Source organism: Dermacentor variabilis, chromosome 2, assembly GCF_050947875.1.
Source record: "Dermacentor variabilis isolate Ectoservices chromosome 2, ASM5094787v1, whole genome shotgun sequence".
Lineage (NCBI taxonomy): Eukaryota > Metazoa > Arthropoda > Arachnida > Ixodida > Ixodidae > Dermacentor > Dermacentor variabilis.
In genome coordinates this window covers 207,482,627-207,510,406 of record NC_134569.1, presented here as the reverse complement: position 1 = coordinate 207,510,406, position 27,780 = coordinate 207,482,627, and the positions used below count along the sequence as shown (strand labels likewise).

Genomic DNA, 27,780 nt, shown 5'->3' with positions numbered 1-27,780 from the left:
TTTTAATGCCAATAGCATTCTTTGCCTACGTCAGCCATTTTGAGCCTATCTATCTATCCATCCATCGTCGCAGGCAGACCGTCGTCATAATGCCATCATGGTCGTGCCATCGTTGTCGCACCAGTTTTGTCATACAGGTTTCATGATAGAGTCATCGTCATTCCATTGTCTTCCTGCCGTTGTCATCATCACTGCATTCCTGTCATGCAGTCGTCGTTGTGCATTTGTTATCATAACGTCATCTGGATGCCATCGCAGTCATCTCATCGTCATGATTGCAACTTCAGCATCAGACTCTCGTCGTGCCATTGTCATCATGCCATCATTGTCACATTGTTCCGTAATTATCATCACTTCAGTATTGTCATCCCATTGCCGTCAGGTCATCATTGTCATACCACCTTCGTCGGTCCATCAGTGTCATTCGTTGTTTGTCATTCTATCGTAGTCATGTTGTCATCATTCTGTCATGAATATGCTGCCGTTGTCATGCCATCATCATTGCATTGTCGTCACATGTATGCCATCATGCATTCATTGTCATACCACCGTTGTCATGCCTTCTTGGTAATGCCATCGTCGCGATTCCCTCTCCTTCATCTGCTTCTCGTCATACAGTCGTCGTCATCTCATTGTCTTCATGTTGTTAGGTTGTGTTTGTTATCAAGTTGTTGTCATTATACCATCATCATAATATAAATGAAGACATTTCATTGTTGTCACGTCGTCGTCATTATACGCCTTTGTCATTCGATCAGCATCACTCCAGCTTCGTCATTCCATTGTCATTGCATGGGCATCATACAGTCATCATGCTTCCACTATCATGGGCTACTTTGGCAAGCGAGTGCCATAGCAAAGCAGGACGATATCGAGAGTATGAGGCATATAGCTGAAGCAAGGAAAGTCTGATAATTGCCACTAACCATAATAAATAAATGAAACTTCAGGAATTTGATCTGTTGCTACATTGCTTGATTGCTATTTGCATTACCATCGAATGTCGTCATGAGATTAGTTCTGCTGTAATCTTTTCCTTGTGTGTGTGCTGCTCTCAGCGCTATGTTTAATGTTTGACCGACTTGCCCAACAACAGGCTTCTACGAAATACTGCGTGGGACACAAATTAACAGCATTGCCTGGACAAGGAACAATGGTTAGGGACGGAGATGTATTAATGCGCACTGGCACACATGCCAGAGTTGCACAGTGGCAACTCCAAAGTTAGAATGATTCCGGAATTATTCCACATTTTCAAACACCTGGGATGGAATGGGAATGTATGGTAGCACCATTGTGGCAGATTGATGGGAGCCCGAAATTTCGGAATGGAGTTGGAATTGAATAGGCACATAGTCCAGGAGTGCTAATTGTTAATTTTAAGCTAGACTACAAAACGGGTAAATTTGTTAGTTAGATTGAACTAGACATGGCTAATTTATGACATTTTTCGGTGTTTGCTCAATATGACTCTTTCAGTATGCACATAGGTGATTACCTCTGCCGCGGTAATTATAAACAGCATGGCATTCTACGCATTCTACACTTCTGATAATACAATGTCGAAGGACATTTAAAGACAGCAGTGTTTAATGGAGTGAACTTTTCAACTTTAAGTTAAGGAGTGAAGTTAGTAAACTCCTTAGCTTTAGTGCACTTCTAAACATTTAACAGGGGTGGGACTCCTGCGCCGAATGTGCAATTGTGGTACAAGCACAAATACCTGTGCCAAACTGCGCCAAACACACAAAATTGACTGAAATTGCCCCATGCTGCTCCAGAACTGCTTCGACATGTGCACAAAGCGAGTGGGTTCGTTCTCCAATATAGAGTGCAGCCGTTGACATTTCACACACCACGCAATGTCGCCTCCCTCACACATTCTCGTAATTTTCGCGCTTATAACATGGACTTTTCGGTGCTTACGGCAAGCTGCCGGCGCACACGCGGCCACTCGCGGCATGAGCATGAAGGGCTAATGGCGGATTTGGAATAAAAACAGATTGGAATAGTTTCACATTATATCGGGAAGTTACGCATAATGTGCTTTGGAATCACCCTGATCTGTTATGCAGTGGTGGTCAAACTTTTGCGTCATTTTGCTACAAGTCGCCTTGCCTGCTCCTTGCTGTGCCCACTCAAGTGTCATTTGCGCCAACTGCGCAAAAGTGCTTTATTCTCGCGTTTTCGCGGCAGTGCAATGGTTTCAGTAGGGTTATGTTATATAACTACTCCACTATACGAATCGATTTGTGAACATTCAAATAAAGTCGGTGACGGATTTTCCTGACGGCTTGTTTTTCGCACAGGCCCGAAAATTCAGACACATTCGCGGCACCGCCACGTAGCCCACAAAGTCAATGTATAACAATGTCTGAATTTTTGGATGCTAAAGACCTTTGCATTTGATTCTCCCAACTTTTTGCCATGACCACAGATCCCAAATGGCATTAATCAAAGCCACACGAGAAGCCAGCACCGCGGTCATGTCGATTATCCTGCCGCCTCGAACCGCCTCTCTCACACGCAGATCCGCTGACAGCCGTAGCCACCACCGCGGCAACGTTAGGCCTAGCTGCTTCGACATTAGCTACCAAGCTTGCAGTTCGGTGCCATGTTCTTCATTGAAACAATTCGTCCCTATTAGCAATGGCGCCGCTCCGCCTTTGTAAACCTCGCCAATAGCTTCGAAGCTGGGAAAGTACGTCACATTGCATAATGCTAGTTCCTGAATGTGAGCTTCGCCTTAGTACAGTATGCCTACGCGGTGAAGCATACGAAAAGTGGAAAGGGGCAATTGTCACTGGACAGGGTATGGTTTCCTTCATTATACACGCGTGCACCCACCATCTCCTATCACAGTACGAGCACCGATACACATAAGTGTACTGGCAGGCCTTTAGACCTATTTAGAGCTTTTGGTACACATGTATTTTCTCGTTAGCCTACAAATTTTGTTTAATTGTTTACAAAATTAAGTCCTTTGCCTACCCAAATAAATATGTTTGCAATATAGTGTGCACGGTATATCGTCCGTGGGAAGACAAGCTTAATTGGTTGCTGTTGGCTTTGTGTCTTGCTTCACTTTTGAGCAGTGCTTACTGATTGCACAGTAATAACAAGCTTTGCCAAATGGTTACAGATTACTGCTGTACTACTCCAAGTGTACCAAAAAGACCAATTTTCCTGCTCTAAAACTGCACCAAAATATGCTGTTGTGGTTGTTCCTAAACTGCTCCAGAATGACATTTTCTTTCGTCCAGAAATTTCTCCAAATCCTAAACTGACTGAACCACCACTGATTATGAGAAATGACTTCCAATAAAACAGAGTAGTTCGTAACTGGCTTCTCCATACGGTTTGTTGGTGAAGCACATTCCCAGGCACTTCACCCACACTGTTGATACAGCAAAGAAAAATGTAATTATAAAAGTTATCTTGGGCTACTTTTTTTGAAATTTTGGTCTCACTATTGCAGAATGCATGTTTTTTTTAATTGCTACCACTAATTAAAAATCTACGGCCACTATTGCAAAAGGAAGTTGCAGTTTCACCCGAAATGCGAAGCATTGATTGTGGTATGCAAAGTAAGGATATAGTTTTGTCAGCCGTATAAACTTGCAAACATTCGCTTACTAACTAAATTAAAAAGCATGGTGTCAGCGTGCATAGGCAAACATGAACACATCACATTCGATGAGTGCGGACACACTGTCATAACACTGGGATGAGGAAGCATGGCAGCAGCAGCGAGCGAGGTGACCTTCGTGCTGTCTATCGCTTTAACGCAAACTGACCGGGCGAGAACGCAGCACGAACAAAATGGGTCGTCGAAGTGCCTAGACTCTGTCTTTAATGCAGATTGCTTTCAAGATATGGCCTGCATGGCCGCAGAATTCACAGTACAACGCCGCACCCCTTCCTTCTCTACCCCTCCCCCCAGAATCAAGCGCACAACGGAAGATGGCGCGCTTCCTTTACGCCTTCCACCCTTGCGCGTGCGACGTTTAGCCCTGAACGTGCGCACCCCTCGCATGCTTTCACTTGCACATACGGCGTGCGGCAACGGTGTTATGTTCCTTGCACTTTATACGGAACATTACAGTGACGCTGATGCTGACGGCAAAAATGCGCCTGTAGTGTCCACATAATTGCTATTGCAATAAAGTTTGCATACGCTATGCAGTTTCAGTATCACTGTAACCTGCTTCAAAATTCAGCTTAAGACAGTTTCAATACAGCCATCATGTTTGTTTATTCTGTGCTTCATCGTGGTTTCGAAGTGCACTGCCATATTGCGCTATTCCACCAAAATTCAGACTTGCCAGCTCCACACTGCTTCAAAATAAAATTTATCTGCTCCAAATTGCTCCAAAATGAAATTTAGTCTGTTACAAGCTGCTCCAAAATGACATTTTGTCAGCTTCAAATTCAGGGTGTCTACCAACTGGGAATTCTCAGGGGTCTTGAATAGCCTGGAAATAATCGGAGAAAACTTGTGGAATGTGTGCTTGTATTAGGGGAAATTAGCTGTAATTTTATTGAAAGAGAACGAAAGTCGCGCTAATGCTGCCTCGAGTTACAGAGCAGAATTGTAACAAATCGTCTTTGACGTTGTGTCGTCGGCTGGAAGAGTTTCCAATGTAGTCAACGACCGATTTTCCGGATATCTAATTTTTGGGACATGCCCGATAATTCGGACAGCTTCGCGGCACCACCACGTACTCCATAGAGTCAATGTATAAGGACATATGAAATTTTGGACGTAAGAACCATTCGCCGTCCGATTTTCCCGACTTTTTGCCGTGACCGCAGCTCTGAAACGGCATTAATCAAAGCCGCCATTGTGATTATCTCGCCGCCTCGAACAGGCGCTCTCGCACACAGATCCACTGGTAGCCGTAGCCTCCACCACGGCAACACTAGGCCTAGCTACTTCGACGTTCACTACTTTTATCAATTCGCCGCTGTTAGCAATGGCGCCAACTCTGCCTTTGTAATCATCGCCAATGGCTTTGAAGCTCGGAAAGCACGTCGCGTTGCCTAATGACGGATTCCGAAAGTAAGCTTTGCCTCTATACAGTAGTGTTACGCGGTGAAGCATATGCGAAGTATTACGGTGAAACTTAACAAGTGTAGGAAGGAGCAATTGTCACAGGGCCCAATATGTGTTCCTTAATTATACAGGCGTGCACCCGCCGTCTCCTGTCACCGTGCGAGCATCGAAATACCTAATATGTGCACTGGCAGGCCTGCAGAGATTTTTTGGACGTGCCTGTGGTGATTTGAGCCCTTAAGGGCAGTAAAAGATATGCATTCATTTTTTTTTTTTGGACTGCCCGATTTTTCGGGCGTTTTCGCGGCCCCTGGAAGACCGAAAAATCGGACATTAACTGTAAAACTCACCAAGAGGATGCTTCAAGTGGTGTGAGGGGCGAACGCACAGCGGAAGGAGGATGAGGACAGAAAGGACTGACACATTAAGGAACGAACGGAAAGGAACTGTGCCGCCACTCTGAAGGAGCTTGAGCTCAAAAAATTAAGTGGTAGTTGACGCCGAGATGCAGATGTTCCTCATCCACCCAAAATAAACTCTTTAAAGCTGTGAAATGCAACACTGAGTCGTCGTGCTTGGGCTGAGAGTCTGTCGCGACAAGTGAGGTTGACTTTCCAGCTACTGAGAGAGAATCTCACTTGTGACATTGTTTGGGCCTCATACCAATGAGCTTGCTCTCAGTTGATAGAAATAGCTCATACTTGAAAATATCTGGTTTTGTATGCGTCCCTTTTTATTCATATTTGAAGATGTTTGACTCGATTTGCAATGGGCTTTACCACCTTTTTCACATGTATTTTATTCACTGTTCATTTTACTAACGCCTCCCTTCTGTTTTCTTTTTTTGAATAAAATAAACAGTACTCCTTGCTATTCAAACTGGATTAAATTTTTTTTTTTTATTTTTTAACATGTTTACTAGAGAGTGACAGCATTGGGCAACGTAGTGTCAGTCCATCTTGACATAAAACGAAGTTCTGTGTCACTCAGGGAATCTTGCAAAGGCACTCAGGGAAAACCAGGAAAACTTGGGGAATTTGGAAATGTCAACTTGGTAGACACCCTGAAACTGCTCCAGAACGCAATTTTACTTGCTCAAAAAATTGCTCCAAATTGGCTTTGGGCAGTCCCACCACTGATTTAAGCATAATTAAGCATAACATAACTAAGTAGTTAAGTTGCCAAGAATTATTGGATTTAGCAAAGCCATCCTTGATCTACAACAAAGTTATGCAGGCCTAAACAGCCATGTCAAAAATTTTTGCACCTCACACAACTCCATAGTGATTTGGAAAACGTGGCATATTTTTTTTCACAGACTATGCGATAACAGGTGGTGAGAGAGTGTCCTGGAAGATATTGTCACAACGTCAAAAAAAGGGGTCGTCGAGCAGGAGGCACAACAGCAGGTCGCCATTTTAATTGTGAGATCAACCACAACTTCCTTTTCCTCACTGCGCCTTGACAAATACACTCATACACACTTGCGTGGTCTTCTTCTTCAACAGAGTACAGGCATGGCATTTGCGTCCCTCCGAAGGAAGCATCGTCCCAATGCGCAATTTAAGCGTATGAGGGCGGTGTATAAGAGCACAGAGTTAAAAACACACACAAAAAAAAATCAAAAGTTAGTTACATACCACATGCACCACTTCAGGTAAGTGCTTGCGGTAACAGGAACTACAGTAAAAGCTGGTTTATTTGAACCGCTAGGGGAAGCCGCTTCAGTTCGAATTAACAAAAATTCGAACTAACGAAAGTGAAGGAGAACAGCAGTACACTGCGATTTGGAAGCAGTAGGGCATGTCCGAAATTTGGTGCGTCAGAAAGTGATGGCGTGTGCCCCGGGCACACGCCATCTTCAAGTCGCAGCTCTGGGCCCGACTGTGCCACACCACCGATGTCCACCGAAACGAACGTTAGCCGAGGCTTAACGCCATCACAAAGAATCGCGACGGCCGGTACCTCCTAAGCTGAAAACAGATGTGTGCACAACTGATGAAGACTGCTGAGACAAAGACGCTAAAATTGTGAAGGTGGCGAAGGCCCCAATTCGTCGGTTCGTGACTGCAAGCGCAGCTGTGACGCACTTCATTCGCTGGGTTTTGGTGCTTGCCGCGCCATCTGCTGCACATTAGCAGCTACAAAAGATTTGCAAAGCCTTCGAGATTCGTGACGGGCAAGAAGTATCGGGGGTCACATAGAACGGAGAGGAGGCAGCCGCCGCTACCTTTTGTCCAAGCCTGCGCCAGTTAGATTTTCCCCGATTTTGCCTTCTCTCGCCGTTCTCTCCTTTTCGGAGGCAATGCAGCATTGTGTGTAGGCAGTAGGCGTGTTTCTCTGGCCGTGTGCCAGGTGCCAAGGCGCCCGCACGGTGGTGCCTAGTTCGAATTATCCGTGGCGGATCCTTCTCGCATTCGAATTAACGGGCTTTTTTATACATAGACTTCTGTGGAGCTTGGCCAGATCAACTTGTACAGTTCGAATTATCCATAAATTCGAATTATTGAAGTTCGAATTAACGAGCTTTCACTGTATTGCCACTGTCAGGAACAACCTTGCAATTCACATCGCTCAGGTGGCGGATCACTATGTACGGCCCAGAGTACCGTCGAAGGAGCTTTTCGGGACGTCCGCGACGGCATATGGGTATCTAGACCCATACCGTTATTATGCCCCTTGTCCGTTATTATGCCAGTAAATGTGAACAAAAAAAAGGCAGCAGACTTCAGCGATGTAGGTGAGGAAAAAAACGTTTTAATATGCTGTTGGGCATAGATTGCGGTACAAAATACAGTATGCTAAATGCCTCCAAAAACATGATTGGCACTGGCACCACAGTAGTCCTTTCACAGTTACTTTTTAGAGCTGCAGAGTATGCGGTCAACAGCGTTCCTGGCACTGTGCGTAGATAGGGAGCTTAGCGGACCACCAGAAGTGCTGGCAGTATGTGCCGACGCATCTGGTGCTGAGTTACGTGAGATCTCATGAACGTGATAGCATCTTCGAAAGTGTTGGATCAAGAATATCACTCTAGATCCTAGTCAAGCATAAAAGGAACCCACAGCATGACCCATAGCAACTTTCATAAAAACATGCTTTGTCGCCATCTTGTGATGGCGATGATGCTGAATCTGATATCTGGTGGCTGTGACGGCAGGCTGCTGAGAGTGCCGCTAACAACTTTGATATTTTTAATATTCAACTGTAACGGCATAGGCAATTCCCAGCCTAATTTTTTTTGGAGAGAAGGTGCTCGTTAGATTCGGGTAAATACAGTAATTGGAAAGATTACATGCAACAGTCGCCTGAAGGGATAAGAGACCACAAAGCATGTTTGTTCTTGTGCGGAAAAGTAGTAACATTATTTGTTATGTTGTTAAAACTTCAAAAGTATGTTTGTTTGTTTTTTTGTCACTAGGCGTGCATGTTTTAGTAGTAAACAATTATGAAGAAAGTGTTACATTTACTGGAATTGGAGAAATGGAATGGACCAGCCCAACCACTCAAGGAGTGGGAATAGTCCAACTCGCACCATTCCGAGGAGTTAAAAGAAGGGGAATTGTGGGGATCTCCACTTTCAGGAATGGAGTCGAGGGCTGCACTCTGCTACTCTGCTTCACACGCATGCACATGACGAAGTGCAGGCTGCCATGCCCGAGTCAAGTTGTCTAGTGCAGTCAAACCCACTTATAACAATATTCTTGTGCCAAGAAGGTTCCTGTGTTGTAGCTGATAATTATTATACACGAAAAAAAAAAACGGAAACAAAAATCGAAACATCTTAATTAGCCAAAGTAAGTTTAGTCAGGCTGACTTATAATGAATGTAACAATGAGCAGCCGCAGCACTAAGAACTGTTTGTTTGGGCTCCTCATACAGGAGCCTTGTTCACAATAACAGATACAACATATTTAAGCATGTTTTAGTGCGTGACGCAAGCAGTGAGTGTACACCATCGGAAGTGTCCCATCATTCAATGGATCAAAAAGTGAACTTTATTTAAACAATTCAAGAAGTGGGGGGGGGGGCATACAAAAATAGTTGGACCAATAGCCTATCTGGCTAGTAGCTGGTCCAATACACAAAAATACAAATGCAGGTCAACCAAGTACATATCTGCTCAATGAGTAAGAACATTATTTACATGAACAAGTACTTTTTCTTTTTAAGGAAGAGTTATTACATTTTGTTAGACAAGAAGAAGCATTTACATACAAGATCAAAATTTCTGGTTACTTTTATTTCCACAGGCACAGTGTTCCAAGTTATAGAACTAAAGAACTCTAATAATCATTCACCGTAGACATTGCTGCAATAAAGAAGGTTTAGGTTAAAGTTAGTTGTTTGCATGCGGGAAGTTAAATATGGTGTTGGGTAAGGGAAAGTTGGTGTTGAGTATTTTGTTAACTAAACAAGTGATCATATAATTTCTTAACGACGTGAGAGAAAGAATACGAAGGTCAGTAAACAGAACGCTACTAGGGTGATGAACTGAGGAAAATGTTATTATTCTGAGGGCGCATTTTTGCTACTGCAATATAGGTGCTAAGTAAGTTTTGTATGTTAGACCCCATATTTCACATCAATAGCTCATGTGGGTATGAAAAAAGAAAAGTATATGCAACGAAGCAAAGCCTGAGGAAAATATTGCCAGGCACGGGCCAGTGTGTAACAGCTGAAAGAGAGTTTTCTGCAAACAATGTTAATTTGTTCTCTCCAGTGCTAGTGACTGTCTAAAGTAACCCCTAAATATTTAAATGAACCAACACAATCCAGAGTTTGGTTCGCTAGAGTCAAAGTGAATGCACTGTAGTCTAGTATTTTGCAGTTGGAGTGAAATATGATATACTTAGTTTTATCAGTATTTAGGGCTAGTCTATATTCTGAAAACCATTTAGCTGCTTTTAGCAGTTCCCCAGATATTGTGTCTTGTAATGACGAGAGTGAATCACCTGAGTAAACTAGGGCAGTGTTGTCAGCATACATCAAGATTTTTGACAGGTTAAGTGCGTCCGATAAATCATTTATGTATAGTGAAAACAGAATAGGGCCTAATACCGAGCTTTGTGGCACACGGCATATGATATTGGTGAAAGCAAAATGATGTTTGTTAATTACCACTGGTTGCCTTCGTGCCTTGAAGTAGCTGTGGAAGTGCGTTTCCAACGATACCATAAGATTTGAGTTTTTCTAACAGTATGCAGTGACAGACTGTATCGAATGCCTTTCTTATATCAGGAAAAATTGACCCAGCAATGTTATTCTTGTTATGAGCAGATTTAAGGGATTGCAAAAGTGTTAAAACTGCAGTTGATGTAGATCTACCTGCAACAAAGCCATGCTGCTGTGGGCAGATAACGTTATTGTTTACAAGAAATGCATTTAACTGTAGTACAGTGAGCTTTTCAAATAGTGTGTTCACTACACTAAAAATTGAAGTTCTCATCATTCTCAAATTCCTATTCATCGTGTGCGCCATGTTCTGTATGTGCAAGGATTCTAGATGCAAGTGTGAAGCAAGCAGCTTTTCCTGGGCCAGGACACGTGCACTTGCCCAGTAAATGTCGTGGCCTGTTCCACATGTTCAGCAAGGGCACTTGAAGCCACATGCTGTTTCTTGACGTCATACTCATGCTGTTTCACACATTTCTTGAAATCATGTGTCTCGATGATATGCTTGTAACCACAGTTCTCGCATGTTATGGCGTACACTACACCGGGGAAATTTTTCTGTGGCAACTTGTCTTTTACAATTACTAAAAGGTTTCTTAGTTTGCGAGTTGGCACATGCGCAATTTTGACGTTGTACCTGCGCATGATATGAGCAATGATCTCACTGGTGGAGGGTTGTATAGAATGGCAGCTCGCTTCTTCGGAGACAACATAGAACGCTATCTTTCTGGGAGTGATGGCTTTTTCCGTACCGAGGACAAAAAGGATGGAGGGTAGCCCTATTACTTAAATCCTTACAGATGCTCTCAATATCACCTGTGCAGTCCTCCTGTCTTGTACAAATGGTTTTTGCTCGCTGGAACAGCATAGCAGGAACAGACCTTTGTGTGAAAGCGGATGTACAGAGTTAAAGCGCAGGTACTGGCCTCTGTGTGGGCTTCCTGTAGACATTGAAAGAAAGGCTAGAGTCATTATGCTTGAGAATTACATTAAGAAATGGTAGACAACCGCTTGCTTCTTGCTCAACAGTAAACTGAATCACCTGTTCCACGCTGTTAAGACAAGCAGTGAAGGCAGTGAGAGCATCCTTGTGAATTATGCAAAAGTAATCATCTACATATCAGAAAAACATTTGGAGAACGCGTAAAAGGTGCAAACGCTTGGCGTTAGACGTCCTCCATGACAACATTCGTAGCAGAAGCTGAGATAGATTCACCCTTAGCTGTACCATGCATTTGCAGGTAAAAATTATCTTGGAAGACAAAGTACCATATTTACTTGCATAATGCTTGCACTTTCTTGTCCAAGAAAAAATGACGCAAATTCAGGGGTGCAATCATTACACGGGTTAAATTTCCTGTGAAAATAATTTTTTTTTCATCCCACATTTGCTGCGGGATGACAACAGGTCAACAAACAGGTGGCTGTCGCTGTAACAGTGCGGGACACCAAAACAAAAATGGCGGCCAGCGAAGCAAGCCGAATGCGCTGAACCCAATTTTTTTTCTTCTCGTAAGTACATTACGCACATTGAAATTGTTTTTTTTCCGTATCAGTAATGAATAATATTGTTCATATCAGCAAATTTGTGTCAGTAACATAGCCATGTCCACTTTGAGGGGACAGAAACAGAGACAGGCACGCTTAGCTGCCAGTGACGAAGAAACATGGCAGGCGTGCTGCGAAAACTGTGGCATTTGTCTTTACTATCCTAATATGGCACATTTCCGCTAAGGGTGTGGGGATATCTTTGCTGTGTTACAAGCGTCGGCATATCAGTAGGGTACACTTCTAACGTATCAGTGTAAACGTGGCTACTATCGTTGCCGCTCGCAATTTGTTGTGTGCCCACAGACGAGAAGAATCGAAAGGTGCTGTTTTGTTGTAGTTGTTGACCAGATCCATTATAAAGCCTACAAATAATAAAGGCAAGGCAAGTTTGGTTGTAGCTTTTTTTTGTGTGTATGTAGACGTGCGGAAAGTGATGAAAGGAATGAAATGGGGCATCTGCTTAAGAATGTTCGGTGCGTGCAGACCGTTTGGTATGTCTTGAAGAGTCATTTGCGTAGCATTCGACAGCATTCGACAGATGGTAAGCGCATTAATCATTAGCTAGACTTGGCACACGACATATCGCTACGGCAAATTCTGGGTACGATCATTACACGAGAAAGAAAAAAAATCAAATTTTGATGACAAAATTCTGGAGTGCAATTATTATGCAAGTAAATACAGTATGTGTTTGACAAACAAAACCGAAGGAAATGGCACAGGTCTGGAACATCAATTGGAGACCTGTCTGGTAGCGACCCATTAGATTCGAGGGCAGTGGTGCAAATCTTTACTGCCAGTTCCACTGGAACTCTTGTGTATAGTGACTTAACATCAAATGGAACCATGACGTCATCATGAGCAGGAACAAGGTGCCGTATCTTTTCAATAAATTCACCAGAACTGCGTACATGGGTGCCGCCTTTTCTTTGTAAGTGGCGAAATGATCCAGCATAAAGAACAGGAAAGCAAGGAACACCTTGCTTGTGAATCTTTGGTAGGCCATCAAGTGCAGGAGCTGATTCATTGTGACAAAGTCGTCGCTAGTAATAGAGTGATTTGTGCTGGGGCGGGACCAAACGGAAGATGTCAGCTAGAAGCTTTTAGAAGTCCCTTTGCAGTTTTCCTGTGGGATCACACGTCAGGCGAGTATGGGCATTGGCGTTATATCAAAAAACGGCACGTGGCCTCGAGTGCCCTTGCTGAACATGTGGAATCTACAGGCCGTAATACTGACTGGGCAAATGCACACATCCTGGACAAGGAAAAGAAGCTTGCTTTGTGCCTGCATCTGGAATCCTTGCACATACAGGCCATGGTGCACATGCTGAGTAGGAATGATGGGGCACTTCCGACAGTGCACACTCGCTGCTTGCGTCACATACTAAAGCATACTTAAATACAACGTATCTTGTATCTCTCTTATGGGTTTATTGTGAACAAGGCTCTCGTATGGGGAGCCGAAACGTCATTAAACTTTCAGTTATCTTCGTTGGTGCATCTTTTCATGCTTATTCATTTATTCATTATCTGCATTATTGATTATAACAATTTAATATAGCTAACACCCATCTGCACTGCAAGAAAAATGAACATGAAATCCACGGCATCTTCTGTTTTGCGCAATTCTCTACCTTCCACTTCTCCAAAACATGAGTCAACTGCGCTGATGGCCAATGTCAACTTAGTAGCCAAGCTAAATTGTTATAACCAATAATGCAGCATGAGAACATTGTAGCAAGTGTGTTATTTCACTATAGAACACACAAAAGTTAACAGCGGCACGGCTGCTTATTGTTATATCCGACATACTGTCACGACTGATATGTTGTAAGTGGGTGTATGTCATGCATGAATCAGGTCGTGGACAGCTTGCACAATGTCACCAGTGTAAATGCTACACTTCAGGAATCGCATGAGCAGCTAAAGAGTAATAAAAAAATATATAGGCCGAACATGCAAACATAGTTGTTGACGACTCGAACGAATGCGACGCAACAACTTTATTTTTAGGGGCATTCCTGAACAAGAAGCAGAAAAATGGAAAGACTCGGAGGAGTTGGCAGGTGACTTTGTCGCGAAGAACCTTGGCGTACAAACAGGTGAAATCGAACATGCTCACCAAATAGAAAAGAAAGGAACAGACTATGACTGCCCCATTCGTGTAAAGTTCCTTAACTTTAAGGATAAGAGCAATGTTTTGAAGAATGCCTTTAAATTAAAGGACATGGATTTGCCTATGTCTGGATCGAGGAAGGCTTCTCACCTCGAATTCAGTCGATTAGGAAAAAACTCGGGGAGTTTGCACGCAGCGAACGGCAGTCCGACGACAAAAAGTACAAATTACTGTTTGATAAACTTGTTTTCAATAAAAAGGTACATGCATTCTATCCGTCAAGTCAGCAAGTTGTTCCTCTTCCTGGGCACGAGGCTTCCCGTAGTTCACAATGACGCAAGAAATATGCTACGGATAGAACGGATGAAAATCTTTCCTTCATCGTGTCTAATTTTCGCAGTTAGCTTGGCAAGCAGGACAGCCTTAGCACACTCATTGAATGTTGTGAGGCAGATATTGTCCTGGGAACCAAAACCTGGTTGCATTTTGATGCCGATGATAGGGAACTGTGTTTGTTTTGAAATTTTTCCGTATTTAGGAAAGACAAGGGTACCTCACATGGTGGAGGCATTTTAATTGCTATAAAGAAACACCTCCAAGTCAACCTGGTAGACAACCCCTCATGCATTGAAATTATGTGACTTGCATTGCAACTGCCTGATTTTGCTACTTGCGTCATCGGCGTTTGTTACCATCGACCGGATTCGCCTGGCGAATTTATTGAAGATCTGAAGAATCACTTAGCTTTATACATGATAATTATCCCAACTCAGTAACAATCCTTGCTGGTGACTTGAACTATCCAGGAATGTGCACAGCCGAAGGCGGTGCAAGGAAAAACGAATGTAAAGAATTCCTCTGCTTGATTTGTCAGTTCGGTTTATCACAGATTGTTTCTGCTCCGACACGTGGCAACTCGGTTCTAGACCTTGTCTTGACAACACATCCTGAAGAAATGGCAATGCATATTTTGGTATCTATCAGTGACCTCAATGGTCTTCATTACGAATACTCGTTAGAAAGTAACAGATTGGAAATTCCTAAAAAAATTATTTACGATTATAGACGAGCAAATGTTGACGTATTGATTAGTGAATTGTCATCGTACTGTGACCACCTCATGGAATCGCTGCAAAACCGCAGTACGAATGACAAGTTGAACGTACTAAGTACTAAACTCACTACTAAGTACTAAAGCAAAGACACATTCCAAAAATCACTACAGTATCATGACGTCATCACAGAGCATTGGGTTCACTTCTGTTAAACGATGCATTGGCAAGAAAAAGTGGCTTTACACTAAGGCAATACAATCGGCATCTGAAGGTGATTGGAATAACTACCTCGTGCAGTGAAAACTATGTCAAATAGAAATTGAGAGAGCCAAAGCTAAGTTCTTTAATCATAATCTATCAACCTTACTGAGAACGAATACTCAAAAGTTTTGGAAAGTAATATATCCTAAGCCCCCTTCATCTAGTCTCATAACGATAGCAAAAGACGGAAAATTTCTGCAGACATCTGGGGTTGCCACTGAATTGAACTTATTCTTTAGCTCAGTGTTTACTAGCGAAACACTGATTCCCCCCAGGTGTTAATGCTGCTACTATTAACGCAGTCATGAATGACATTGTGATTATGCAGGAAGGAATTGAGCAAGCTATCGATCCTTTGCCAAATAATTCAGCCTCTGGACCTTACAAAATATGTCCAAAATTACTGAAGCTAACTAAATCAGTGACAGCTCGTATCCTCACTGCAATTTTCCAGCCGTCACTTGATACAGGAAAAGTGCCTGATGCCTGGAAAAGCGCTGGTGTTATACCTATATTTAAATCTGCAGATCCTTCTGCTCTTTCAAATTATAGGTTTATCTCATTAACGAGCATACCCTGCAAAATGCTGGAACACATAATATCATCGGCAGTAATGACATACCTGGATCAGCACAACTTTTTTCAAAACCAACACAAGTTCTTGCGTGGTCGTTCGTGCGGGTCATAATTGTTCGAAATCTTAGCCCACATTCATGACGCTGTTCATCACCTAACAAGAATTGACGCCGTCTTCATCGACTTCGCAAGAGCGTTCGACAAAGTTGCTCACACTCGTCTTAAAATTAAACTCGCAAATCTTAATATAAACAGGAATGTCCTGAACTGGATCGTTAATTTTTTAACTAACTCACCCCAGTTTGTTTCTGCCAATGGATATTGTTTTGCACTAACCCGTGTAAAGTCTGGTGTTCTGCAAGGTTCTGTGCTTGGACCTATTCTCTTCCTTATTTATATTAATGACATAAGCACCAACCTTACTTCTACTATTATACTATTTGCTGACGACTGTGTTATCTACAGAATGATCACTGACCCTTCTGATGCCTTGCAGTCCAATCTTGAAGAAATCACGAAGTGACATGAACAATGGCAGATGGAGATTAATGTTTCGAAAACAAAAGCTGTAACATTTACCACAACTAAACTCACTGTGTCCTCCTTTTATTCTATGAATAACATGGCCACTGAGAAAGTTCCTGCAGTAAAATACTTAGGCATTCATATTTCTTCAGACCTGACATGGCATAAACACACTGATTACATCACCACCAAAGCGTCGAAGACCCTGGGTTTCATTAGGCGTCACTTCCATTTTGCAAATCAGGAAACCAAACTACTAGCATCCACAACTTTAGTCAGATCGCAACTACAATACGCCGCCATCATCTGGAACCCACATCAAGCATACCTTGCCGGGAAATTCAATCATTGCATAATAAGGCCACTAGGTTTATCACAAGGAAGTACTCTCGCTATTCCAGCATTACTGATATCAAATTGCATCTAAATTTATGTTCACTGGAAACGCAAAGACTTGTTACCCTGTTATCTCACTTTCACCAACTTTGTTACAATCCTGCGCCATTCACAGAATCTCATATCAGACCGGCCTATCACATCTTTTTCCAATTAGGCCACAGCTTTAAAGTATAACCAAAGATCGCTCGTACCAAGCTTACGTGTCATTTGCCATTGTTCCTTGTCATTTACCATTGAAATAAGCTGCCTGCGGAAATCATTTCTGTCAATAACCACGACTCTTTTGATAGCAAACTGAAGTGCTTATTGCATGCCGACTGTTAGAATTGTATTGTGCTGACTGCTTAGAATTGTATTATTCTCTATTGTTGCCACTACCATTTTAGTTCTACCTTTTTCTAGTATGTTCTTAGTGTTTGCAGTGTATTATTCAGTAGCTTTTATCAAGTTTTGTTCTCAGCGAATGGCGCTCGTTTTCATTATTTATTCACTGTAATATGTAATGTAAACCCTATATAATGCCTGTAAAAGGTCCTTTAGGCTACACGAATGAAAAAAGAAAGAGCCATCGCTGTAAAAACTAAAATGGAGAGAAGCATTAGTCAGAATTGCTCTCAAAGTATCACAGCATGGAATTAGGTGGCCTATAGCAGTAATATACACTGTTATTAGACACCATCACTATTTCGATGGGGGTGAAATGCAAAAACATCCGCTTACTTAGGTCTAGGTGCACGTTAAAGAATGCCAGGTGGTCTAAATATCCAAAGTTCCCCACTACGGCATGCCTCATAATCAGATCGTGGTTTTGGCACGTAGAACCTCATAACTTAATTTTCTTAATTAGACGCCATCACAGCATTTAGTTCCCCTTCTAGGAACCCGGCCCTGGAAGCACAGGCATTTGACCGTATCCACCGTGTGGGACAGACCAAGACGGTTGTCATCAACAGGTGCGTATGCAGTTAAACATCTACATAACGAAATTTTTGATATAATGAAGCACTTAACTTTTTATAACTTGTCCATAAAATACCATATATTTTGAACCTCAGTATATCAAAATGTGTTTAAGCATCTACATAACGAAATTTTTGATATAATGAAGCACTTAACTTTTTATAACTTGTCCATAAAATACCATATATTTTGAACCTCAGTATATCAAAATGTGTTTATACACGATGTCAATATCAAAAGTTTTTCAGCCACCATGAAGGAATCCCGAGATCATAAATGGAAGCTTCCATGGATGCAGATAGTCATTTTGTTGAATTACATGTGTGGCTGCTTGCGAACGCACCTCTGAAATCGGGCGCCACGTGACTGCTGAAGCGGAGCAGTGTTATGTTCTGTATAAAGTCCAAGGGGAATAAGTTCCTATTGCATGCCATGTGGTTTGGGTGCGAGTGAAAGCATCCAAGGATGAGCCAAGAAAGATATTCCTTGATGAGCGCCATCTTCTCACACAAGCAAGAGGAAAGGGAGGAGGGAGTGAGCTTGTGGTAGTGCTATTAAGTGTGCACGAAGAAGGAGGAGGAGGGGGCAGGTTGGCACATGCCTAATTTCTAGCGCGGCCATGGCTGCACATGGCTGAGTTTATACAAAGCCTGTGTGCCTTGTTTTCAAAGTAATCTGCTGCTTGCATAAAATGTGGGTGTGCCGAGATGGAATGGCATTACAGTCGCCGGCCATTCATTCGGACCTCACGGGGACTACGGAACCTCACGGGGACTGTGGAAATGTCCGAATAAACAGGTGTCCGAAAAAGCAGATTAATAAAAAAAAAAAAGAAATCCTTTATTTCCATGCACTTATTCGAGCTTGCCAGTAGGCGTTAAGAAATCGTGAATGCGCCATTGCACGCTGTTCCGTTTACGTGCAATCAGATAAGCCTGAATCTTGGAGAGGGTCGTACGGTCACTACAGGCAGCTGAAAGCACAGTCACTGCTTGTACACGCTCCACATGCAACGGCAGCGTAGCACATGGTGCGTCATCTTCTGACTTGGCGTCATCATCCAGCGGTGCAGCAGAAACCTGACGTATGATCTCGCCGTCGTCGAGTTCTGCGCATGTCAGTACAGCAGTGTCAGCACCTGTGAAACTGTCAAATCAGACGGTGTCCGGAATCGCCATGCAACCACTGCGCAGGTCTCGGCAGAACATTTTCAGCATCAGTAGGGAGCACATCGGAAGGCGACAAATCCTAGGCCTCCCGGCACCCGCTTGCCGGCATTCCCCTGCGCATTCTGCACGGGCACTGTTGGCACCATTAGAGACTTTACGCGATGTTTTCATATGCCACGATGAATCACCGCAACCTCGACGCAACACACAAAGCAAACACCGCCACACCGACACCAGTCGCACAAACGAAAAACGTGGCTTGCTCGCAGCGTAGTGCACGAAGAAACAAATCAGCTGCTGGATTGTCTCGACATGGCTTACTAAGCTGAGATTGGAACTGCTGTAGCCACTCTATCTAACCAGTCAGAAGCGATGATGATGAGCGGAGATTTGCAGTAGCACCACTTCGTGGGGCAGCAAGGAGGCTCTGTTCAAAACAAAAATGGCGTTCAGCAATCGAACCATGCACTGGTCAGAGTCGGTGCGTGGTGCTCTCTATCAAGTTGGCTCAAGGAGTGTCCGAAAAATCAGAGGAGAGGTTGCAAGGTGTCCGAACTTTCGGCAGTTGTTAAACATTATGGTCTATGGGGAGAATGGCGGTGCCGTGAAGCAGACCGAATAATCAAGCATGTCCGAATTTTTGAAGTCCAGAAAATCAGTCGGCGACTGTATGTGAACTGCCTTCCCGTGTGTTTAGTACTGGAGGTTGCGTAATCTTGAGTTTCGAAGACGCATTGAAGCGAGAGGCAGGCAAATCATTCACTGCGCTTGCAGGTGCTTTCCACGATAGCTTCGTTGCACAGTGGGCGACACTATCAGCCGCAGGGGTAGAGTGGATGCAAACGTGGCTGGCTTTGCTTTGTGCCACCAATGTGAACATATTGTTGATACAGCATGAAAAGATCTTTCATCAGCGACTCTCAAATTCAACGAAATTAATTTTTTGTCTCATTCAAGTTTGCTTTTTCCGATTGCCCAATTAATGTGAAAGTTTTGCAGCCCCCTCCATGTAAGAAAAGCCCATCCGTGACTGTACTCATTTGCATAAAAGATTGAATATCTATATCAGAAAATTTAAATATAAGGAAGTGTATAGCCAATTTTACCGACTTCATTATTGAGGTTTAACTGTAATTTGACTGTAGTAAGTCACTTGCCCCACACACAATGTAGTTCAGAAGCAGCAGTTACAAGGTAACCTTCACATGTTGAATCCGCAACGGAATGTCAGCATAAAGAAATAAGCCAGAAGGGACATTCACCTTGCCATGTGCATCAGTGTTTGATTGGTTAATTCACCACTGGCCTCGACGACTCTGTAGCTATAATGTTCTGCTGCTGTGAACACAAGGTTGTGGGTTCAATGCCCAGCCCTGACAACCACATTGTGATAGGGGCCGGAATGCAAAGACAGTAGTGTGCTTAAATTTGGTATCTTGTTAAAGAACCGCAGGTCATCAGAATTGATCCCAAAAGCCCCCACTAAGGCATTTCTCATAGACCTGTGACCTACTGTGGTGGCTTAGCGGCTATGGTGGGCTACTAGCACGATTTTGTAGATTCAGTCCCTGAAGGCAGCAGCTGCATTTTGAGGGGGTGAAAGGCAAAAACACTTGTGTACCAAGCGTGCGGTGCATGTCAAATAACACCAAGTGATCAAAATTAATGTGGAGCCCTCCAAATAAGGCATGCCTCATAATCAGATTGTGGTTTTAGGATGCAAGACTCAATAATTTAATTAGTAATTAAATTTAATAGCCCCCATGTTGCATTGTGATGTTAGACCCTATCTTTTGTTTGTTTTGCCTGATGCGCCAGCTCTTAGCTTCAGGGCTAGAGCAGGTTTAGTTTCTACTTTGTTGCGGCATCACACATCACTATTTCAAGCAGTTAAGTGTAATAGGTGCTCTGCCTTGTCTGTGCTCATTCGCTTTTCATTCCTGCATGTAATAGCACATAATATGCAACCACAGTGTGTGCACATAAAAGTACATGGCAGCCTGAGCCTGCCATACTGAACTGGCATCTGCACCAAAAATGGTGTGTTAGTAAATTTATTACTTAAAAATTATTAAATGGGAAGCACAGATTCATATTAACCCACGATCAGGCTGTTGTAATGTTTCCTGTACGTGACAAGGACTAACATGAAAAGCTTTGCTGTTGCTAAACCCATGCTCCAGGATGGTGTGCCATTGTGGGCAAATGAGACAAAAGCAAGTTAGCATTAGTTAGAATGTAATCTTTTGTTTCCTCCTTCGACAACTCTTGTAATATCGACAGGATTTCACATCATGCACTTGGTTTAGGGTCTGCAGCATCTTCGATGATTGCATAACAAAATGGAATGTGACCGCGCTCTCGAGTTATTGCTCTTAAGAGGCATTCTGCTGAGTACTTTTCTGTTTGGATTTTATTATAGTATGTCTACGTTTATGTAGTACAGTAGAACATTGTTGATAAGTACCTGTTCCTGTTCCTTTTGTTTTCCAGAGTCTTGCACTCTGAAACACTGGCCACATAGGCTCATGTTGTTTCCATAGTGTCATGTGTACTAGCTTCCGGTTAGTTATGTTTAATTTTACCATTTGTTGTGTCCGAAACTTATAGCATTGTACTATACATGCACTGAACCCTTTTACTGCCAGATTCAATATACGGTATAGAACATGTTGCTGCACTCCTGCAAGTGCGCTTCTCCTAATGAAAACTCGATCACTTCTCGCTTCATCAGAAATATTTATGTTTTGGCAGGTGCTGTCAAACAAGAGACTGAATCTGAAGTGCAGTAAATGACATGGAGTAAAAGTGAGCAGGGTGTTCTCGCTTTTGCTTGCTGTGCATATGGGTGGCTTGTACAAACTGACCGTTCGTTATCGGCAAGAGCAGATTGCCACTCTACTTCAAGAATGTGAAAAGCCTCCCTGCCTGATACACATTACACAAGAAAGCGTTGATGACACTTAATCTTACTGAGTGGCGTCAAGCATGTGATTCTGAACTAGAGATGCTGCGTTGCCAGGTTTGCCTCGTAGAATAGTGCTTTCTGCGAACAGCTATTTAGGATTCTGCTAGCTGCTGAAACAAATCCTACATCAACCTTCACTTGCACAGATCTTTACATTTCAGTATGGATGAAAAAAACACTACACGCCACATGTGCACTTCACTGAAGACCATTGTGGCGGTGGTGTACAAGAGTGGCCGCAAGACATCAGAGCGCTGAGCAGCATGCTAAGAGAGATGCGTGGACTTTTAAAGGCACTCAAAAAGCAAGGACAACTAGTACCAAGAGGAAGTTGGTTCCGAAACCCAACACAGCAGTCCACCTGGCTCGTTGTTCAAGCAATACCAACAATACGCACAACATATTGTTGACGTTGCAATGGACACATGGCAGGGCATTTTCATGCTTAATTTGCATTGAAGTATGCTGATTGTGGCATGGTGCTTATTTATACAAGCTAGTTTGCTTCGGCAGTGTGTCCATTTCTGCCTTATCTTGGATAAAAACATACAAGCACTTGACGCACATGAGGCTCACCGCGGTCTTGCATCCTGGCGCCGCAGGTTTTTAAGGTTAGCATTGAGATTGATATATAAGAGACCGTTCTGCAGTACAAGCGACTTGCAACATTTTTGAGCAAAAGATATGTTGAATTTCGTCCAGTTGACACTGCTTTGGAAAAGCAAATCCTTAAGTTCCTGCCATTCGCAATCTTGGTAAACAGTCCCAGCTGTGCGGAAATCTCTGATAAGCTTCAGGTAGGCATATCTTATATTTTTAATGAACAATATAGTATTGAATTATTTCGCGACCCCCTTTGAGTTCAGTATATCCGGGATGGACCATACTCGTATACTTACATTTAACTCAAATCTAAATTTTTGTGCACGAATGCACTCCTTGTGGCGAGAAATAAAAGTGATAGGTATTCTATTCATCCTCGATGTGCAATGGCGTTTGGGTTTTCCATGATTGAGTTGTGCTGTGTAATGGAAAACGTGATACATACCAGGAAGCTCGATTCCTTATGCTTACATGCTGCATGTTGTTTGCATTTAGTGTGATTTCAATGACATTGCTTGATGCAACCTATAAGTATCAAGATGAAGCTTTTGCTCTGCAAAGTGCCTTCGTTGGGCTTTATACTTGATCAATCACATTGTGGGACATCACTTTTATTGCGAAGCAATACTACTTTAGGTCGCACTTCAACCCGTTCCGTGGCGAGGCGGTGGTAGGCACCATTGACCTTTAGCGTGACCTCGCTGCGTGACGTCACACCACGTGACCTAGAGTGACGTCACACCAGCTGTAAAAACGGGGCCCCATCTCACGCCGTCGCGAGGCGAGGCGGTAGCCACCAACGGCGGCCTAACTCCCGCTCCTCTCACCAGGGGCGCTACGATAATGATACATCTCACTCCTCTGAACAGGGATAATTGTCTGAACAGGGATAGTGTACACTCCTCTGTGTACACTATTGCTTCGCACTCACCAGGCTTAACCAAGCTAAGCCACGGCCGTTTTTTTGTTTCGACACATTGGCTCAACTGGCTGAAGTGGTCATGAGTACAACATGACTGTAGGAAGCAGAATCTTGCTTTAGGGCTTGGAATTTATCGCGAAAATTGCTTAATATGTAGAAGCATGAAGTTTACAAATCTGTAACAGTGCATTAAAACCTGCATCCATTAGAGCATTTTAAGCGGTCATATTTTTGTATAAGAAATTACAGCTCATGTAAATTTGTTACAATGTTTACAATGGTTTTGGGAAAGTCCTACTCTCAATTTGGTCGTGTAACTCAGATGGGTGTATTATACATCAATTTTGTTTGCTTTAGATGTGTATTGTTAGGTTCAGGCTACAGAATTGTGATATTGAGTTATTGATGAGCTATAGAGTTGTAAACTTCACAGTTTTCTTTTTTAATTTTAATATTTCAAAACATGATAAAAATGGAAGCCTAAAAATCTGTAAAAATTAAAAATTAAGGAATGGAACTTTTCATTCATTTCATTTTCATTTCATTTTGTGTTCTGATCATCAACCTATTGCTAATACATCAATGAAAATAGTTCTCCAAGAATACACTTTGTCAACCTAAATTGATTTGGCGTTTCTAATGTAAACTGGTTCTTAGCTTTCTGATAGATTTGTATGGGTTTCCTTTGTAGCTTCACGCTATTCTTAAGTGGATGAAATTTTCCTTTCACGTTTGTCCGCTGTGCTAATTACCTTCAGGCAACTTAGACTCAGTCAGGCACAAGGTCTTTTGTCTCAGTACCCTCTCTTTCGTAAAAGAAAGTAAACCTCAAACTTGAAAGCAAAGGTACCGCTGAGAGGAATCATTGAGAGCACAATCAATCTAACCGAACCCATCTTTGTTCTGTCCGCAGGCTCATCTGTGCAGGCACCATTGAAGAGCGCATTCTAGAACTCCAGAAGCACAAGCAGCAGCTCGCGGAATCGGTCGTCGCACGGCGACGCCTGACCGCCAACGATTATGACTTCCTCTTTGCGAAAAGTTCTTGACAAACACATAGACTGTTGAGTGGGAGTGCAAAGAAGTTTGGGTTCTGAGTTATTTAGATTTTAAATTTAAACAGTTTCTTTATCATATAAAAAAGATGTATTGCGTTACAGTCCGGTGTCTGTGCCCCTTTTCTGTGTCTGAATGAAATCAAGAATTTAAAGAATTCGCATTTTATCGGGACTCGGGCATCTGTGGCCGAGTCATGCCAAATCTTGTGGAAGTGGTAGTGTTTCCGAAAGTGATCACCCGAGAACAACGTTACAACTTGGTGCTTTCCGCCTACTCGCGATATGAACCAAACCATGACGTCCAGTAAGCGCTCAGGCTGACTTGCTTGACACACTCACTGCCTATCACTTTAGCTCGTGCGCGTGATCGCGGGCCCGCTTATCGACGAGCGGCAAACTTTTCGCGACGATTTGCTACGCCTGCCTCTGCTTTTAAGCCTAACCAGCGCTGCTTCGCCCAGTGTGGCCCACCAAAGTTACGGTCGATCTAGTTGCGGTTTCGTGCCGAGCGACCGTACGGCTTTCGGAAAGCTGAGAAACGATCTTGCTAGCGAAAGTGAGTATGGCGGACAAACTGACTTGCGCAAACTTTCTTCACGGCCGCCATTTTTAACGACATCGTGCGAGCGGTGATGCCCGGAAAAAACGAGCCCGACAACTTTAGGCGTCCACGACTTCGGTCGCCACCATGCACTGGTTCAGTAGCGAGGGTGGTGAAGCTGCGAGGTCAATATTCAACTAATCGAGCAGGTGCAAAATTCAGCCGGCGGCTGTAAGCAATGGCTGTAAGTACCGTATTTGGCTGGTCTTGGCTATGAGCAATTTTATAGGAATGAAACTTGCTCGTCGAAACTGCCTATTATAGACCTCTTTTCAATATATATTCGTTCGTTTTGAATATTTTGAAAACTTTGAATAATGTAATTCGAGCCGAAGTGAATATCAAATAGCATGCCATTCGATGGAACATTCGCACAAGCCTAGATGCAACCAAGGTTGGCACAAGGCAAAAAGTTAACCCTTGCTGCCTGGAAGATGGGAAGTAACACCAGGAGTAGAAGACAGGAAAAAATTCGCATTTCCGCCTGAAAGGCGAAGCACCCATTGTGATAGCAAATTAGTAGATAACTACGAAGTAAGGATAGTAGCTTTATTGGTCGTATAAACTTGTAAACATTCACTTATGTAACAATTATAGAGTATGTAAGCGTGACTCAACGAGGACGTTGAAATAAATAGACACACAGGGACAGCCCTGTCTTTGTGTCTGCTTCTTTCTACGTCCTTGTTCAGTCGCGCTTACACATTCTATCGTGGATTCAAACCAACTAGCACGCCACCGTGTTTTAACTAAATTAACCAGCACGGTGTCACGCGCGCACAGGTCAACTTGAACAGATCTCGCTCGATGAGCGCGGTAGCTTGCTGTCGAAATTCTGGAGCGAAGAATCGCGGCAGCAGGAAGCGAACTCGCCTTCATGCATCTCTCACTTCAATGCGAACGAAACGTCGAAAACACAGTGCATGCGAAGCTACCGGCATTATGCGCACTCTCCAAACATCGCAGATCGCTTTGAAGATGCGGGCGCGCACTTTGGCCATATGGCAAATCGCTTTCGAGGCACGAGCGCCGGCAACACGTCCCTGCGGCGTCCGCCAAAAACGTCTACTCCAACCCGCCGTGGTTGCTCAGTGGCTATGGTGTTGGGCTGCTGAACACGAGGTCGCGGGATCGAATCCCAGCCACGGCGGCCGCATTTCGATGGGGGCGAAATGCGAAAACACCCGTGTGCATAGATTTAGGTGCACGTTAAAGAACCCCAGGTGGTCGAAATTTCCGGAGTCCTCCACTACGGCGTGCCTCATAATCAGAAAGTGGTTTTGGCACGTAAAACCCCAAATATTATTATTATAACGTCTACTCCGGCGTCCCGCCTTTGGATGGATGGATGGAAGGTAGGAGTGTCCCTTTTGAAACGGGGTGATGGCACCATGCTCAGCTTTTTATTTTTGTTTAACTGTGTTGTAAGTTATTAAAATTCGCCATTTCCTTTGAATACGTATTCCTACACTTTTAACCCAATGTCGCCTCTCTGCTTTTGAGCCACCAATCCTCCAACTGCTTTTTGCTAATTTCCACCGCATATTTATTTACATGAATATTGTTATCTCTGAACCCTGAGGCCTCAGGAAGCGTGACTTGCCCGCATCGACATCGGGATGGATACCATCACATTTTAGTACGAGGTGTTAGATTGTTTGTACGTATTTACCTCACACAGTACGTGTGTCTTCGTTAAATTTCTTTTTTTATAGCTTCGCGTTCTAAGACATCCTGACCTAGCTTCAAAGAGTAGGGCACTGTCTTTTGAGTTATCATAAAATGCTTCCTTCCTGATCTGCTGTTTCCAGTATAGATATAGTTCAACACTATGCTTCTTTTCCACTGAATTTATCCAATTTTTACTTTCCACGTTTTTACCCTGTCGTTTAATGCTCTGTCTTTCTCCGTCCTCGTGTCTGGCATATTTGCTGGTTAGCTTACTAGTTCTTTTCCGCCATTGTGAGTCAACGCTCTTTCTGTATAGGTATTTAAGTACCTTCGCTACCCACCTGTTATCGTCCAATTTCCTCAGGTGTTTTTCGTATAGGATTTTACTCTGAGCTTCCCGTGCTTTGAACGATGCCTAGCCCATATCCCCCTGTACTGCTTCGTTTGTAGTTTTCCCGTGGGCACCTAGTGCTGATCTTCCAACAGCTCTCTGATTTGCTTCTAGTCTCGACTGAACTTCTGCCCTTAAGCACAGGACCGCATTCCCGAAAGCCCCGGCACTATTAGTACTCCCTTCCAAATACCTCTTAGTACCTCATACCTGTTGTAACCCCACAATGCCCTATGTTTCATTATCCTGGCATCTCTTCGCCCTTTGCTATGAGAGACTCTTCGTGCTTTTCCGTGTACATCTGCCCTTTGTTTATCCATGCCCCGAGTTATTTGTATACGGCCACTCGGGGTTTTTCATGGCCTTGTATTAACGCGATAGCGTTAAGGAGCTCGTGTCGCAGAAAAGCCAGTGTCGTCGGCGGCGTTGACCGTGAGCGAAAAATCTTGGAAGGCAATGCATAAATAAAAACTTGCAAGATGGGCTGGGTGGGAATCGAACCAAGGTCTCCGGAGTGTGAGATGGAGACACTGCCACTCAGCCATGAGTTCGACGGTTCAAACGGCACAAAAGCGCCTCTAGTGAATGTGGTGTTGCCTTAGAAACGTGCCGTAGAAAGTTATACTGCGGTGTATATCGGTAAATATGAGCATGTAAATTACAGAAGACTAAGTTAAACGAGTAGCGAAGTACGTTTCTGCGCTTGGCGCACACGCAGAGCCA

The 27,780-nt window shown here is 43.4% G+C and overlaps 1 protein-coding gene across 1 annotated transcript in view; it reads left to right on the top strand.

Moving 5' to 3' along the window:
- The window catches only part of LOC142573065 (transcription termination factor 2-like), a 118,108-nt gene extending 93,613 nt beyond the window's left edge, over positions 1–24,495 (top strand). The window contains exons 16-17 of the mRNA XM_075682577.1: positions 17,593–17,667; positions 24,250–24,495. Coding sequence (XP_075538692.1) covers positions 17,593–17,667; positions 24,250–24,385 — 211 coding nt within the window. The 3' untranslated portion in view covers positions 24,386–24,495. The remainder of the gene's footprint in view (positions 1–17,592; positions 17,668–24,249) is intronic.
- The last annotated feature ends 3,285 nt before the right edge of the window (positions 24,496–27,780 follow it).